At 40.2% G+C, this 16,854-nt stretch overlaps 1 protein-coding gene across 5 annotated transcripts in view; it reads left to right on the top strand.

The window, feature by feature from the left end:
- Positions 1–16,854, top strand: part of pex5la (peroxisomal biogenesis factor 5-like a) — a 109,215-nt gene that overhangs the window by 79,393 nt on the left and 12,968 nt on the right. For 3 of the 5 annotated variants that reach the window (XM_061778980.1, XM_061778978.1, XM_061778977.1), the window contains 3 exons: positions 37–132; positions 10,883–10,999; positions 15,224–15,367. In XM_061778980.1, the coding sequence (XP_061634964.1) occupies positions 37–132; positions 10,883–10,999; positions 15,224–15,367 (357 nt within the window). The remainder of the gene's footprint in view (positions 1–36; positions 133–10,882; positions 11,000–15,223; positions 15,368–16,854) is intronic. The other 2 variants (XM_061778982.1, XM_061778981.1) reach the window with 2 other exon arrangements.

Raw genomic sequence — 16,854 nt, 5'->3', positions numbered from 1 at the left:
GAATTGTGCGTGTGCGTGTGTGTGTGTATGTAATAGGCTCGTCTAACCAAGGATCAGCGGTGGGGCAGCGCCCACCTTTCCAGACATCAGTCCCTAGAAGAGGAGTTTGAGAGAGCCAAGGCTGCTGTGGAGGTAGGCAGACTGCCGCTTGGCGTTGGGGGAGGTAGAGAAAGTACTTCTACATGACATAGCTGTTGTGCTGTTTAATCATTGACACGACACTTGTCACTTATAAAAAGAAAGGACATGCACATGCATGTTAATTATACGAATTTGCAAGTAAATCAAAACCACAACAACAATGAGTCATTTTTGGAGGTCTTTGTGAATCAGGATCATTTTGTTGTTTCCACAAAACGTTTCCCATTTTTATTAGCTCATTGCTGTGTAAATGATGACACAAGCCTGTCAACTGTCTTACTATTTTTATACAGTGGACCCCCGCGTACCTGCAGCTCGGCACCTACAGCTTCAGCTATTTGCAGAATTCTTTTCAATTTCTTTTCCATTTATTTTTCAAATTTTCTTCAATTTTCAATTTTATTTATTTTTATTTTTCCTTATTTTGGGAGGAATCAACTCCGAAAAGGTTTATTGGTGGTTTATCCTCGTTTGTTCAGGTTTTTTTTCCCCCCCCCAATGCAATTATAATGAGTGTCAATTATACATGCATTTTATCGCCGCTGTCTGATGACAACCATGTCCTGTATGTCACATTATCATATATCTTTTAGGGGGGGAAAATTGTATATACAGTAATAACGGCTTTGAATGATAGAAGCTTCCCGCAAACTCCTGTTCATGTTCCAGTCATCAGGTAACAATAGTTAAAAAGATAAAGCTTTGTCAAAGCTCTTAACAGTATCTCATAAGGCATTGCATTGATATTTTACATTGAAATCAGCATAATTCATAGTTTAAAGGCTAATTACCATCCATCCATCCATCCATTTTCTGAGCCGCTTCTCCTCACTAGGGTCACGGGCATGCTGGAGCCTATCCCAGCTATCATCGGGCAATTTAGAGTCTCCAATTAATGCATGTTTTTGGGATGTGGGAGGAAACCGGAATGCCCGGAGAAAACCCACCCAGGCACGGGGAGAACATGCAAACTCCACACAGCCGGGGATTGAACCCCGCACCTCAGAACTGTGAGGCTGACGCTCTAACCAGTCGGCCACCGTGCCGCCAGGCTAATTACCCCACATGATTTTGAGCATCAGTTTCATATTCAGTGATGATTTCTCAATCATCTGTTCAAAACATTGTCTTCAATAATCAAGATTGTTGGCACTTAGTTTATTAAAACGATGTAAGCGCAACTAGCACTTGTCTTGACCATTTTGTGAATCTTCACTCATCTTTAAAACAACTAAATGAAGAACGTTTGAAGGACTATGGAGATAATCTTAAAACCATAGTTTTATGAAGCATGTTTTCACCGCTTGTTGGGCAGCAGTTTTAACAGAGCAGGACAAGAGTTTCATGAAGAAGGTCATTGTGTTAAAAAGTAAAAATCAATTAAAATCATTGAATCTAACTGATATACCGTATGCAATTGCTTTCCATGCAAGTAATCATTAAAAACAAAATGAATTATATTATTTTTAATAATGAGGACACAGGAGGGCGGAACAACAACACTCTGAGAGAAATCAGACCACCACCAGTACCAAACTAAACGTGTGTGGATCTGGACAAAAACATGTACAGTATAACAAGCAGATGTCATAATGTAATCTTCACAGCAAGAGGACTCAATAGGAGACCACATTTCTGAGCAGTTTGAGCCAGATGATCAGTGGCGTGATACGAATCTCTACCTGAAGTCCCGTGGAGCCTATTTCCAATTAAATTGAGTCCCCTTTTCTGCCTTTGTTGAATCATCTCCACTGTTGCTTAGCCCCCACTGTGATACTTGACAACCAAATCCACACACTCAAGTTCAAGGTGTGTTTGACCCAGAAAGAAAAATATTCAACAACTTCCATGTTGCGAACAATAAGAGAGTAAATAGGTCAATCATTTTCCAACTATAGGGATCAGATATCTCACAGGCCAAGTTACAGTAATTAGTGAAGAAATATTTTAATGTATCTGCTCACTCCACCCCTGAACAATAATTATTCCTGAAAAGTGAATGAATTGATCATCCATCCATCCAATTTCTATACCACTTGTCCTCCACTTGTGAGCTGCAGTATATAGCACTTAACGCACCTTGAGAGGCACGGTACCTACACCCTGGACTGGTCACCAGTCAATTGCAGGGCACATATAGACAAACAACAATTCACACTTTTTTTTATTATTCTATTCAATTCAAAAAGAAAACCCATGCTAGCATGGTGAGAACTCCACACAGGAAGTCCAGAACAGTTTCAAACCCAAACCTCAGACATGTGAGGCAGATGTGTTAACCACGAGTGCAACCCTATGAATTAATCAATTCATATGAAATTTACTTACACTCACTTGCGCTTTAGGCCTCACACATTGGATTTTGACTTTTGCCATGCGTAGTACAAGGTCATGTAGATATTATCTGCGTCAGGATAATTCTACTAAGTAAAATGCCCTCTTTTCCTGAAAACGGCAGTGAACCCTGCTCTATTGAGTTTCTTCACATGGACCGAAGACTACACGCTGTTGTATACTGCATTGACAAATAATAGAGCAGGGACTGGAAAGATGTTCAGGTTGTGAGAGGAGCCGTAGAAGAGCAATGCACTCGCCCACTTGGGGGATCCCGTTCTAAAATTAGCGCAGATGTCACAGCGTTGTGTAAGTGGTAAGCCCTCACAATATCTGTCTTTGGATCAGCTGCAGGGCAGGTTCGAGAAGGGATTTAGAGAGAGTGATGAGTGTCAGAGCATGCATCATCGATTGGTAACATTATCTCCAGGCTTGGAATGAGCACATGTTCAAATAAAGTGCTTAACTTTAGAATAATTCTTTGAAAGAAACTAACAAAATACAGATAATACTCCATGTTTTGATCAAATGGGTAGAATCAAAATCATGCATTGTCAAAATGCATGATACATAGGAAGAAGGTTTTTCCAGAATTTTTAGGTCAACTTTGGGGGTGCGTATTATACATGGGTGCGCATTATACACAAGAAATTACGGTACATGGGTGCCATTTGAGCTCTGTGTGCTGAGATGTAAATAAAGTGAATTAAAAAAAGAAATACAAGACTGCTTTTTGAGAATATCACAGCAACCGAACCCAACCATCCGGAACAGGTGGGCCAGCCAGTCACAGCTGGCCCGACCCAACCAAACAGTGACAACTCATAGCGGTAGATCACTCGGCTCATGCGGCGAAGAAGACTAGCTCTGAGAACTAATGTGAATTGCAGGACACGATGATCATCAACACTTCATATGCACCTTGCAGCTCCCCGCGGCTGGGGCAGCCTTTCACTTCGCAGAGAGCAGCTGCTGGTGGACCAGCGCGACTACACAGTCCGCGGCGGCCGGACGACCGTGGCATCTCCCTGATCGCCGTAAGCATTACTAAGTGGAGGAAAAGAAACCACAGGATTCCCTTAGTAGTGACAAGCGGAATCCAAAATCTAAAATAATACGTTTATAATAATATAAACTATAATGTTATATCGTAAGGTAAACGTTTTTACATCGCACTACGACATACAGTGTATATCGTTATATCGCACACTAGTTAATGTAGTAGAAGAAGCTAGAGTAACTATCTGGTAACAGGTGCAACTCCTTTTACCATTTTTAATGTGGTAAATGACTCGTGAGACATGTTATATGCACACTCAACACACTCAGTTGCTTCTATATTTGTTTCCAGCGAGCTTCAGGTCGCTTACTAATTGGCTATTGCTCAGTTTCACATCACGATCAAGCACTCCCTGTCTTGCCCCAACTTGGTGTTAACCACACACATAAGAAGTTGCTATTGTAAATATTGAACAGGTTTAAAGTTTACGTTTCTTGGCTCTGACTATTTTCCGAGACGATTCAGTAGGGAAAGAAAATCTCACCACACCCCCACACCACAGGATAATCTTTTCGAGACAACTGATAATTGCGTAATTGATTTTGTTTGGAAGTGGAGGGGGAAATCGACCCGATTGTCAGTCATCAATTGTCAGGTTTGTCACAAAAGTAAGATTGTTTTCTACTTTTCAAACATCTTTTTGTCACAATGTCAAAATGGAATACACAGTAAATCGAAATACAACATCTGCAGACACTTGTATAATTTCCAGATAAGAGCTACCCGTCCACCAAATAAAAAGCCTTTTTTTTAATCCGTATTTGGCCCCATTATGAATAATTTGGAGCTAAACTGTGTGTCCCAGGTATTTCACCAACAGGGAGTGTATCAATTTAGCACACAGACTTTCTTTCATTTCATTCAATGAGATGAAGCAGACAAAGAAAAGTAACACCCACAGAGGGAGTCGATGAGAAAGCTCTCCCAAATATCATCCATTTGCAAAATTGCCACGGATGATAGTAAATGCTTTTATGGCTTTAAAGATAAGAATAGAAGGATGAAATGAGGAATGGAGAAATGGCTTTAAAATAATATAAAATGGCTGGGTGATGAATGAAACATTTTCTCGGTGGGTTAGTGACTCTACATGCTACATTAGGACAGTTTCAATTATCCAGGGCATATGGTATTGTTATGCTTCACTTGGATAATGTAGGATAAATTGTGACTTGTTTGGTCTGTCGTGCATAAGAAATAGGACTCCAAGTAGAGATAAAGCGTACACTAAGTTGCCAGCATGGCCTTTCCTTAATTAAAACAACAGCAGGATGGGTGCTCTCTATTGTTACCCATTATCTCCTGGGACATTCGCCCGATGCAGTCTTGAGTTTATCAGATGCTGAGTTGTTTGCCAGATTATGCTCTCAATCCACATATAAATGGAGAACGTCAATAAGTAATGCATTTACCCCCTTCACCGGCATCCATCAATTTGGGCAACAACATTATCAGTTCACCAGAACACGAGCAAAGTTGCAATCACAATGATTGATAATAATTTGGTGGTCAGTTTTTGTGCAAAAGTGCAGTTATTTGTGTGCTCTTAAATTTGAATGATTTGTTCCTTTGCCCGTTCTCTTCCCTTCTAAAACATTTTGGAAAGTTTAATTAATTTGTTTTAGTGTAAAGATTTTTTTTAAAAACTCATTCAATCCTGCTGCCATGAATATTAGATTACTATCTCTGTGGATAACCTAATTTTATTTGAATGCACCACAAATTATAATCTCCAAGAAGTTAAACCGGTTTTAGAAATGGACATGATCTGCTTCATTTTTATTGCAGGGCTGGAATTTTTACTGCAGTAATTCGTCAAACAATTTATAACAAAATAATAGACCTGCTGTATGTGCCTAATTGTGCTTAGTAATGTCCTGTCAAAGAAATTCAGTGCAAGTGCTGAGATTGAAAACAATACATGTTGCGTTATGTTATGTTATTTGACTTCCAAGTTGTTATAATGTCTAACCAATTTTTCTAATGGGAAGTAATTAATCTGTTCCACCGATGGAGTAGTGGTACACTCGTCTAACATCGGTGCACCCAGTGTGGATTCAGTTCCCACTCAGCGACGTTGTGATTGCAAATGTGAATAGTTGTTTGTCTATGTGTGCCCTGCGATAGACTGGTGACTAGTCCAGAGTGTAGACCGCCTTTCGCCCAAAATCGCTAGGATAGTCTCCAGCTCATCCGTAAAAGTTCACCATCATTAACCTGTAAGTAATTGTACATGCATACAGGAGTAGCATTGTAGTATTTGTTAGTGTCAAACAAGTGTAAAAAAAGGACACTAAGGAGGCTACAGTTCGTGTTTCGACGAAATGCAGCTCTACTTGTAATATTATTAGCAACTTACCGTTACATTATCCATCTTATACTGAGCAGCCAGGACAGAGACGTGTTCTACTTTTCTGTGGTGAAATAAGTTCTGCTATCAACATCACATTTCTTGTTGTTGCTATCACTGATCGCCTTCTATGGTAGCGTCACAAAAAACACCCCAAAAAAGTACAAAAAGCAAAACACAGAAAGGCGGTTCCGACTCAGGGTTTTTGTGTAACTTTAAAGGCATGTTTTATCTTAGAATTTCGGTTGAACTTCAAATTGTACAGCCGCCTCCTGTGAGGTGCTTTTAAACAAACAAGTTCCAGCGGTCAATTATTCATGATGCTATCAGCCTGGTATTGTAAATCCATTCATTTTCTAGTGCTTGTCCTCATGTCCTCATTAGGGTCACGTGTGAGCTGCAGCCTGTCCCAGCTGGCATTAAGGTGAGAGACAGGATCCACCCTGGATTGCCAACCAATCGCAAGGCACATGTAGAGAACCGTTCAACCTCACGTACCATACCTGCGGACAATTTTGAGTCTTAAATGAACCCGACATGTATGTGGGAAGAAGCCAGAGTACAGTACCTCGAGAAAACCCAGGCTATTAGGTCGAGAGCATGCAAACTCCACACAGAAAAGCCTAAGCCAAGATTAACACCCTGAACCTCATTTGAATTTGGTATTTTTATTATACAGTATTTGTTTGGAACATCTGCATCTGATTTCCATCTATGAGTTCTAGCTGTAAATCATATTGAGTATTGTAATATCAACTTTTGTTGACAAACTGCCTGACAGTAGTTGCTTCCCTAAATAACTAGCCCTTTATTTCTGCCGACAGAGCAGAAAACTGCATGTGCTGAACTCTGTGTTATCACAGACATTCACATCATGGGTAACTGCATCGTCTAGCAAAATACAACCACACTTTGTCCGATAAATGTGTGTTATTCCATTATCGGGTCGCCGGCTTTCTATTTTGGTCTGGCTGACCGAGGACTGTCCATGCTTGTTAGCATTGAAAGGCCAGACCAGCCCTGCTCTGGAGACTCTGGAGGTGAGGCTCTTGTGTAACTGATAAGTAATTAAACTTTTTGCGATGTAGGGCCAAGATGGATAACGCCCTTCATTCCTTAGTTGTAACCCCCTTCATTTCTTAGTCCTAGAGAACCTTACGCGAACCAGTGAAGTGGGAGTCCATTTAAAAGAGTGGATGAATGTTGAATGTGTCTGCCTCACTTTTAAGAAGGTTTGGGTTTGAAATCTCAGCTCAGGCCCTCCTGTGTGAAGATTGTACATTCTGCTTGTATTTGCATGGGTTTTCTCGGGGTACTCTGACTTCCTACCACATTCTCATAATATGCATGTTATGTTAATTGAAGACTAAATTGTCCATAGGTTAGAATTTTTCCGTTTATAGTTTTCTGTCTATATGTGCCCTGCAATTAATTGTCCGGTGTCAACAAACAAATTCAGCTCTCATAGGCGCCAGTCTTATTGAAAATGGATACACGGAGCTATTCAATTTAGAACACATAATATGCCATCTTCAGCAGTGACAAATATGCCACTATATAATAAAAAAAATCTTGGTAACTATTATTGATGCACTTTCAAATACCCAGTCTCAAATCCCAAGTACAACAAAATAAAGCTACATTCATTTATGCGGTGTGTTCACTTCAGCTGTTTAAATGTCACAGTAAAGAATCAAGACATTTAGTCACTAGGCTGAAATAGTGTGGTTGTTATCAGTAGACATTTGGATGTCCGTTCATGTGCGCAAGACAAGGATTACTAGGATTAGAACAGATTTTCATACATGCTTGAATATGTTTTGCATACATGAAGTAATAATTTGAATTTGCAATCTATCGTTGTCAGTAAATAAAATTTAAAAAAAAGTTTATTGCATTGCAATTTGGAGGTCAAAATTAGTAATGCATACAGCTCATATGTACAGTATGTGTCTTATTCTAGCCCAAAGGATTTACAATTGACATGTACAACAAAGTGAGACAGATTGTACCCTATTCCATCCATCCATCCATCCATTTTCTGTACCGCTTTATCCTCACTAGGGTCGTGGGCATGCTGGAGCCTATCCCATCTATCTTCGGGCGATAGGCGGGGTACACCCTGAACTGGTCGCCAGCCAATTATATGTAGCAAATAGATGTATGTGAACTGAAACATCCAAAATATTTTCCACATACGTACATTTTACTTGATTAGTGCAGCTTTGAACAAATGCCAATGACAGGAATATGAATTTCACTCCACGCAGCGCAGGTGCCCCGAAGTCATCTGGGATAGGCTCCAGCGTCATAATCTTCTTCCGGTGCATATGCTGTTTGCCAGAAGCAAACGATTTAGTGATTAGTTTTTGTTAAGTTTGATAGAAAAATATTAGTTTAGAAGAGCAATTCACCAATGGTTGACTGTAATCATCTTTAGTTTTGCTTGAAAATATACTCAGGTTATCTAAAATATGGATTCCAAATTTTACTAAAGTATACGGTATATTATGGCGGCAGTGGTTCAGTCAGTAATGACTTGGGCTTTGGCGTAAGAGGTCACAGGTTCAAGTCCCACATGACAAAATGTAAAAAGAAAATAGCAACTACTTGTTGGAAAGATGCTAGTCTGCTTACTGGCTACTGCTGAGGTGTACTTGAGCAAGGCATCATCCCTACCACCCTAGCAGCACTGGTGCAGCACTCACTTGCGGTACACCAATGATATAATTAATATATAATAACATAATTAAGTCAAAGGTGGCACAGTGATGTGTTCTACTTTTCCCATAGGTGTGAATGTGAGTGTGAATGGCTGTTTGTTTATATGTGCCCTGCGATTGGCTGGCGACCAGTTCAGGGTGTACCCCGCCTCTCGCCCAGAGTCAACTGGGATAGGCTCCGGCACGCCCGTGACCCTCGTGAGGAGAATTAAGCGGTACGAAGATGAATGAAGATGAAAGTTGAATACAGTATATAGTGGTACGTTGATTTATAAGTTCCTTTTGTAAATAAATTGGCTTTATAAAGTGTAATACTGTACGTACTGTAGTATTTGTGCTTTGGATGTGTGACCTATCAAGGGACATGCAGCGCTGTAGTTGGGTTAGTCGGTTATTCTGCATGTGAGCATCTGGGTGTTAGTTGCGGCAGACAGCAGCTCGTTGCGAATGTTCTCATTTTGTATTTGTGTGTTTGACTGTTTGTCCCGTTCAACGAATGACGGAAAGTGCGTCAAAAAGAAAGAAGAAAAAAAAAAAAAAAAGAACAACATGAAAAACTCATAAATTGGGGTAAATCAATTATTAAGTGTATTTAAGTATAATTTGGGGGTACTCGTGTTTGGCGCGTAGAGGTCACACTTTGTCGTCATGGTAATGCAAATCTGTACTCAATTTGACACACGTCAAGCGGGGTCGGAGTGAGGAGTGGCTGATTTGCATGAGACTCGAAAGCCCCATAAAAACAGGTTGGTTTCGACAGGGCTGTAAAAACAGATGAAAAGTGTGGTGTAAAGTGAAGCATGTCACGGGCTTTTCCGAAAGACACTTGAGACACTTTTTTAATTTGTAGAAACTAGAGCTGTGCAATATTCGAACGAAGTAGCTTCGCTAAGCTCATATTTGATGTGATACTGTATTTGAGAGGGCCCTCAGGAAGCGGCACCTATAAAAAGTCACCTTCATGCAACTGGGCTTGGAGTGTCAGCAGCCCCCAATTACCTGCCATGGCTGCTTGTTGGGACCTATGACACAAACGCACTCTTTCACGGCGGATCTCGGCCGTGATCTCGTCTAGGTTGTCAGTAGACGCGCTTGCTGCGCACGCTCGCAGACATTATAGAAAGGACTTTAGCCCCGTTTTTCCACTCGTGTGTTTCTAACAATGGAGGAGTCCGTAAGTGAGGCACAGGAGGTTGTTCCGCTCTGATTGGCATCGTTCATCCCAGGTTGGCCAAGAATCATGGACACTGTGATGAATGGATGAAGGTCCTCATAAAACTGAGACATGACGGTGCTGTAAGGACGGCGCAAGTGAACAGCTATTACTGTACTATGACTTGTGAGAGGAGACTCACACAATCCTGTGTCAACAAATCTAATTTTAGAATGCAGAGGAAACACACACTGAATTATCTCTTTAAATATTTGACGTAAAAAAAATGATTTGCTTTTGGTTTTCACATTGATTTAAATGTTTAATGAAAAATATGAATAGAAAAAAAGTTATTTATGTGGAAGTTGGTTTATTTAGTGTCTAGTTTTGCCAGTTACTGTATAATTTCCTCCCTCCTTAAGAAAACGACAATGTATTAATTATTTGATTTCAAGCCTAATTGCACTTGTTCTCTAAGCTTTTAAGTCCCAACTTAATCCAAGACACAATATTTCCATCCATTCTCTATCGTGCCTGTCCTCATTCAGGTCAAGGGTGTGCTGGAGCCTATCACAAGTGCCTTTGGGCAAGAGGCGATGTACACCCGAGGCTGGTCGCCAGTCAATCACAGGGCACATATAGACAACCACTCACACTCACATTCACACCTACGGACAACAAAAAGTATCCAATTCACCTCACATGCAGTTTTCCAGAATGTGGAAGGAAGCTGGGGTACCGGCGGAATCTGCAAACTCCACACAAGAGAGAGGACAGTTGAGATTGAAACCCAGAATCTCTGAGCTGTGAGGCAGACGTACTCTCCACAAGGCAATTGCGCTGCCGGATGTAATCTGTGACATAACCATTACAGGAATAAAGGAACAAGCTTGTTTTCCCACAATATTTGCACTGAAGTTCATACATACAAATATTTACCTTCCAGGTAGAATGCAGCATGTTTAATGCATATTTCATCTATTTTAACCCTTCAACATGTGGTTAGTTAAGTGAGATGCATATGTCACCTGACATTTTTTTAAATGTGCACCAGTCATTCATTCACCTCTCCTTTTCTCTCCATTCCTCGACTCCTCCCCCCTTTGCTCTGTTGTCTGTAGTCAGATACAGAATTCTGGGATAAGATGCAGGCAGAGTGGGAGGAATTGGCTCGGCGAAACTGGCTGACGGAGAATGAGCAAACCCAGATTCCCTCCACTGTCTCTCCACATGAGAAGGTCATTATTGTCTGTGATTTGCATGAACAAAACATTTTTTTACAGGGGACCAGGGGCCGCATGTACAAAGATTTCCTACTGAAACATGGTGTACGCTCAAATCCAGAAAACATCATAAGCATAAAAATATCCAGATGTATGAATCTGTGCGTACGCATGAATCCAAGCACATTTCCTTCGCACATCCCAATCAACGTAGAATTGAGCGCACGTGCTGGAGTAGCCGACTCCTCCCTGTCCACGCCCAAATTTGAATATGCAAATCATATTTAAATGAACCCTGCACCTGCGATCCCAATCGTTGCATGATCAGAAAAAAGAAAACGAGCAAGGTAATGAAGAAAAAAAAAATCTGAATGGGAAGTTGAGACGCTGCTCAACGAAGTGGTGTGCAAAAAAATCCTCTTTGGCACGCTGTCCTCTAGCGTTAACAACAAGAGGAGACAATGGAAAGAGAGGAGTGAATGAGACAGCGTGTGTGCGGCTGTCAACGCTGTGGGGTCGGAACAGCGCACACACGCTCAACTAAAAAAGAAGTGGTCAGACATTAAGGTGGATGTGAAGCGGAAGACAGCTGCCCACCGCCAAAGTGTGGCCAAAACAGGCGGAAGAAGCGGCGCGCAGGGCCTCACCCCATTCGAGGAGAGTGTCGCTGCAATCATGGGTGACGCTGCTGTGTCAGGGATGGTGGGAGCACATGTGGCTGACTCTGATCACCCCACAAGGTAAATACCATTTATTTGTATAACTCACAACAGATGTGTTCATACAGTAACCTACACTCAGCCCTATGAGATAAAGGTTCACGCGTAAATGTTGTATGTATATTGTCAGCATATTAAAGAGGATATCAAAAACTTCGGCTCCTGTTTGATTACTCAATTTATTATTTTAATACACAGGAGAGGACACGCAGTCGTAGCCACATGCTACATGTTCGGAGGATTCGTCCACCGGTCCTGGCATCTCCTCCGGCATCCCCAGCGTCTCCGACGCCATTACACTCCAACAACTGGCCATGTCCTCACTAGTGCACATTGATAAAAAGAGTCCTTTGAATTTACTTAATTTGAACATGTACATTGGTTGCACCTGATTATAATGTGTTAAAATAATGTAATTTACCCCTCTTCTCCTAAAAAACAAAACAAAACAAAAAGTCATTTTAACACATTTTAATCATGTGCAACCAATGTACATGTTCAAATTAAGTAAATTCAAAGGACTCTTTTTTTCAGTGCATGTGCTGGAGAGTCACAAGAAGAGATTGTGAGGGCAATAGGCGGCATAAATGATTGTCTTGATCAATTAATAGGTTTCACCTCTATATGCGCAACAACAGTATACTTTTTTTTTTTTTTTTCTGAAGTACACCAGCCCCATATAGTGAGTACTGAAAATTAACCTAGGACTTATTTTTGGGGACTTTTATTTGAAATGCAATGCACAAACACAATAAAACACTATTAGAAATTGAGTTTTGTAAAAACATTGAATACTAATTCCTTCTCTGTGTTCTAATAGGAGTTGTAATGTTCCAGTCAGCGGCACAGTGTTCAATCCCCGGCCCCGCCTGTGTGGAGTTTGCATGTTCTCCCGGTGCCTGCGTGGGTTTTGTCCGGGCACTCTGGTTTCCTCCCAAATCCCAAAAACATGCATCCTAGGTTAATTGAAGACTCTAAATTGCCCGTAGGTGTGAATGTGTGTGCGAATGGTTGTTTGTTTCTATGTGCCCTGCGATTGGCTGGCGACCAGTTCAGGGTGTACCCCGCCTCTTGCCCCAAGATAGCTAGGATAGGCTGCAGCACGCCCGCGCCCCTAGTGAGGATAAGCGGTACAGAAAACGGATGGATGGATAAATGCAGAAACAATGAGGACTGGTAATGACAATAGTGTGTTGGTATTGAGTAGTTACAATTAAGAGCTGTGCCACATATACTGGTCTAAGCCTATTGCTCGGTGCAGCTAGAGTGCCCACAACCCAGTTGGGGAAAGGTGGGAGGGACTGAGTGGAGCAAATCATTTTTGAAGCAATAGAGGGCATGCTGTATTTTTGTTGTTTAAATATGGCATTTCAAATGTGTACGGTATGGTTTGACCCTTTTCTAGGTTGTTTAAAATGAGCAAACAGTTTAAAACGTTTTTTTGATCAATCAAATTTTAGGGCTGCTGGAATTCATTTTAGGGGTGCCTCCGAAAAAGGCTATAAACTCCTATGCGGGGGACTCAAACAGCAATAATTTAATCTGTTTCAAATCAATAATAGTAGGAAATATTACGTTTTGTTATCATTTATACTGACAAAAGTAAACAAGTTGCAAGGACCCTCGTCCTAGAGGGGTTTTTTTGTGTTATTTATTGAGCACACAACACTAAAACAATCATCAGCAGTTAAGTGTGCAATCAAGTATGCATGCAATTCATGGCAATAACATTAGCGCCAAAATTAGTGCGAACACACCATGAGAGTGGTCCTCCATGATTAGGAGGCTGTAACTCCCAATCTTTTTTATGCCTCGCATTCATATAAATAATGTATGTTCTCGCACCCCCGATAAAGGTAATCTCATTATATGGATTCATAATTTATCTATCCTTGCGTAAAATCCCCCAAAAATATTATACATGTAGTCACAAAGTGAAATGTCTGGGTTCGGAACCCATTAAAATGGGTGTTGTTGGTTTTTTTAGGTTGCCATGGAAATGCATTTGCATTTATTGGAAGATGAAGCTGTAATCAAATTTGCTAAATCCCCTAAAATTGGTATAAAAATAAATAAACAATAATCTGTGATTGGCTGGCGACCAGTTCAGGGTGTACCCCGCCTCTCGCCCGAAGATAGCTGGCATAGGGTCCGGCACGCCGCGACCCTAGCGAGGATAAGCGGGACGGAAGATGAATGAATGAATGAATAATAATAAAATATTACCAAAATGCTCTGGGGAAAAATAATCTTCAAAAGCCAAGAAAACTTGAAAGTTCCAACTATCCTCATGTATGACCTCAGCAAATCTCACGAGGTTGTGATTAATTCCATAAGTGTGTTTTGTGTATACTGTAAATGTCTTCAACATGTAGTAGTTTTACATTATCTTGTTGTATTATACCGTGTTAACGTCTCCTTATATTATGTTAAAATGTTACTAAAAAAATGTCCTGTATAGATAAAGATTTCATGGAATAGTATATATATATATATTTTTTTTTTTACAACATTTAAGTTATCCAATTAAGTAATAGCTGTGTGTGACTTTGAAAGTTCTACTGTTTCTTTATTTTGGTTTGCAGGTATTGAAATGAAAGCACCTGTTATCAAAAGAGCCTCTGTTTGAAGAGCAATGAATAGGAATTTATTCATATAAAAATTGTGTAATTCCACTCATGCTTGCTGGAAAACTCAACTTTTCTGCATCTTATTTTGAAAGAATTTAGTAGAAATCATTTTTGACCTGTATGTACAAGTGAACATTTGAGCCTTGAAACTTCAGAGAAAACAAAAACTGATACAAAGCAGTGCAGCAGAATTTGTAAGCATCACCTCTTGCTGTCCATTGGAATATTGTGCATACAAGGAAGCATATTTGTTACATTCAACTTTAGTCAGGATAGATCAGCAATGAAAGGTAAGGATTGGAATGAAAAAAGTTACAAATATGGGGGAAAGTATAATATTCACATATAGATATAATGGTTACAACATTTTGAAAAAAAATGCTAATATATAAATGTCATGTACATAAGTCAATGATATCTGTGGGATAAAATTCTTAAGTATTTCAATGAGTACCCTATAAGGGTGGACACACTCGGTTGACGTGTTCCTCTCTCTAACTAATATACTGTATGTTTGAAGAAGATGTGATATATCGGTCAACTGAGCATCGAGCAGGAAGCGAATATGTTTAAAGGCAGAGCCCATGAACTGACCTTCCTATATGAGAAAGACTTAAAAAGCACACTCGCGGGCCTCCTGATTGATCCCAGCGCAGAGCAAGTTCATTCAAAGTCGTCTTGCTCAGAGGCGCCCGTAAACACACTTGGGTAATCACAGTTGGGAAATTCAAAGTTTAACATTTAAAGAGAACGGGAAAAACCCCAGGGAGCCCAGTCCAGGGTTTATGTGATGTGGTAACGATCGATTCGATGCTGCAGCTTTGCATCCGAGGGGCACTGACGTCACCACTGAACTTGTTTTCTGTTGTTGTTTTTGTTTTTGCTGACAGGGTTACTACTTCCACACAGATAATCCCTATAAGGACTTGCCTAATGCGTTTGAGGAGGGGCTGAAGAAGTCTCGAGAAGGAGACTTGCCAAATGCGGTGCTGATGCTGGAAGCAGCTGTCTTGCAGGATCCTCACGATTCAGAGGTCAATGCACTAATGACAGTGTGTACACACACACGCACACACAAAGCATACTGTACAGTATGTGGCAAATTCTTATTTAATGTTACAGTTATTTTTATGTAACAGACCAAGAAAAAAAAAGATGCAAAACTCAAAACGATCCCTACCATAACAACTGAAAACGCTATAATTTGCATACCAAGCCAGTGGTGCCTTGAGATACGAGTTTCATTTGTTCCATGACCACGCCGGTAACTCAAAACACTCCTATTTCAAATCATCTTTCCTCATTGTCATGAATGGAAATGCTATTTATTAATCTGTTCCAATCTCCCAAAAACAATCAACAATATCTTTTGCAGTGTTTTTGTAGAAAGAAAAATATCACTCTATAATATTAGAATTCATAAAAACATACAGTGATGACATAGTTAAATAAAATGTAAAAAATGTAACTGTTTCTGCCACATTTTTTTCCTTCAATTCAATGAACACTGTGCTGCTCCTTAGAGGAGCTGCACCTTGGGGAAATATAATACAGACATGCTGATATACAGTACACAGTCACATCTCCTCTATAAACTGCAGTAATATTAGCTGTTCTTCACAGAGGATAAAGAATACACAGTATGCCTGTGAGTGTTGTTATATTATGTGGCTAAATGTGCTGCTGCACCATTTGTGTTCAAATAGCCGTTGCTTAAAAGGTTATACCGTAACACCGATGCTTTGTTAGCCTGTCTATGGCATTTTGTATTATTTATTAGCATCAAGCTAAGTTGACTTAAAGCTATGTGCTTGTTTTAAATACACGGTGTGTAATTCTCTTTGTTTTGTTTAGTTTGACAGTAAATTTCAACTGGGAGTGTCAATAAACAGCTTAAAGCCTCGTTTTTTTTCCTTTTGAAGAACAACTGTTCACTATCTGCCAAACCTGCTTGTTGTGAAGTTAGTTGAGTTCATTGTCACCATACAGTGCTCATATTTCAAATGTTTGCTCTCAAGTCAAAGCAAACAACAATTTTACCTCGAAAAATCTTAAGTCAGTATTGAGCAGTGTCCCCCTACATCAAAGAAGCACCACAAACTGTACATGCGTGTGCACCAACTGCTTATTCTCCCAGGGTCTTTTCCAAATCCTTTGAATAGCCTTCGGTAGTATTTGTGAAGCTAAACATTTATTTACATTTGTAAATATTGCAAATCAGTTGGTTTTAATTTTAACCTACGCACGTACACCAGCCGCCAACATGCGTGTGCATGTCTGTCACACCATTGGTTCCCCACCTTTGAACCAAGGTACAAATTTAAAACACATCTCACTGCACAGCACTAAAGAAAATGCCACATAAAGTCCCGTATATATACGTTTTTTTCTTTATCTTTACTAACTGACTACTAAATAATGATGAGCTTGTCTCAATTTACTCACAATTTTGATTAGAGTAAGCGTGCAATGATTTATTCTGTTGTAACAGGTGGGTACTCATGTTAGTGGAAAATATTGA

This window comes from Phyllopteryx taeniolatus, chromosome 7 (genome assembly GCF_024500385.1).
Source record: "Phyllopteryx taeniolatus isolate TA_2022b chromosome 7, UOR_Ptae_1.2, whole genome shotgun sequence".
In the NCBI taxonomy this organism is placed as follows: domain Eukaryota; kingdom Metazoa; phylum Chordata; class Actinopteri; order Syngnathiformes; family Syngnathidae; genus Phyllopteryx; species Phyllopteryx taeniolatus.
This window is presented reverse-complemented; position numbering and strand designations above follow the sequence as displayed.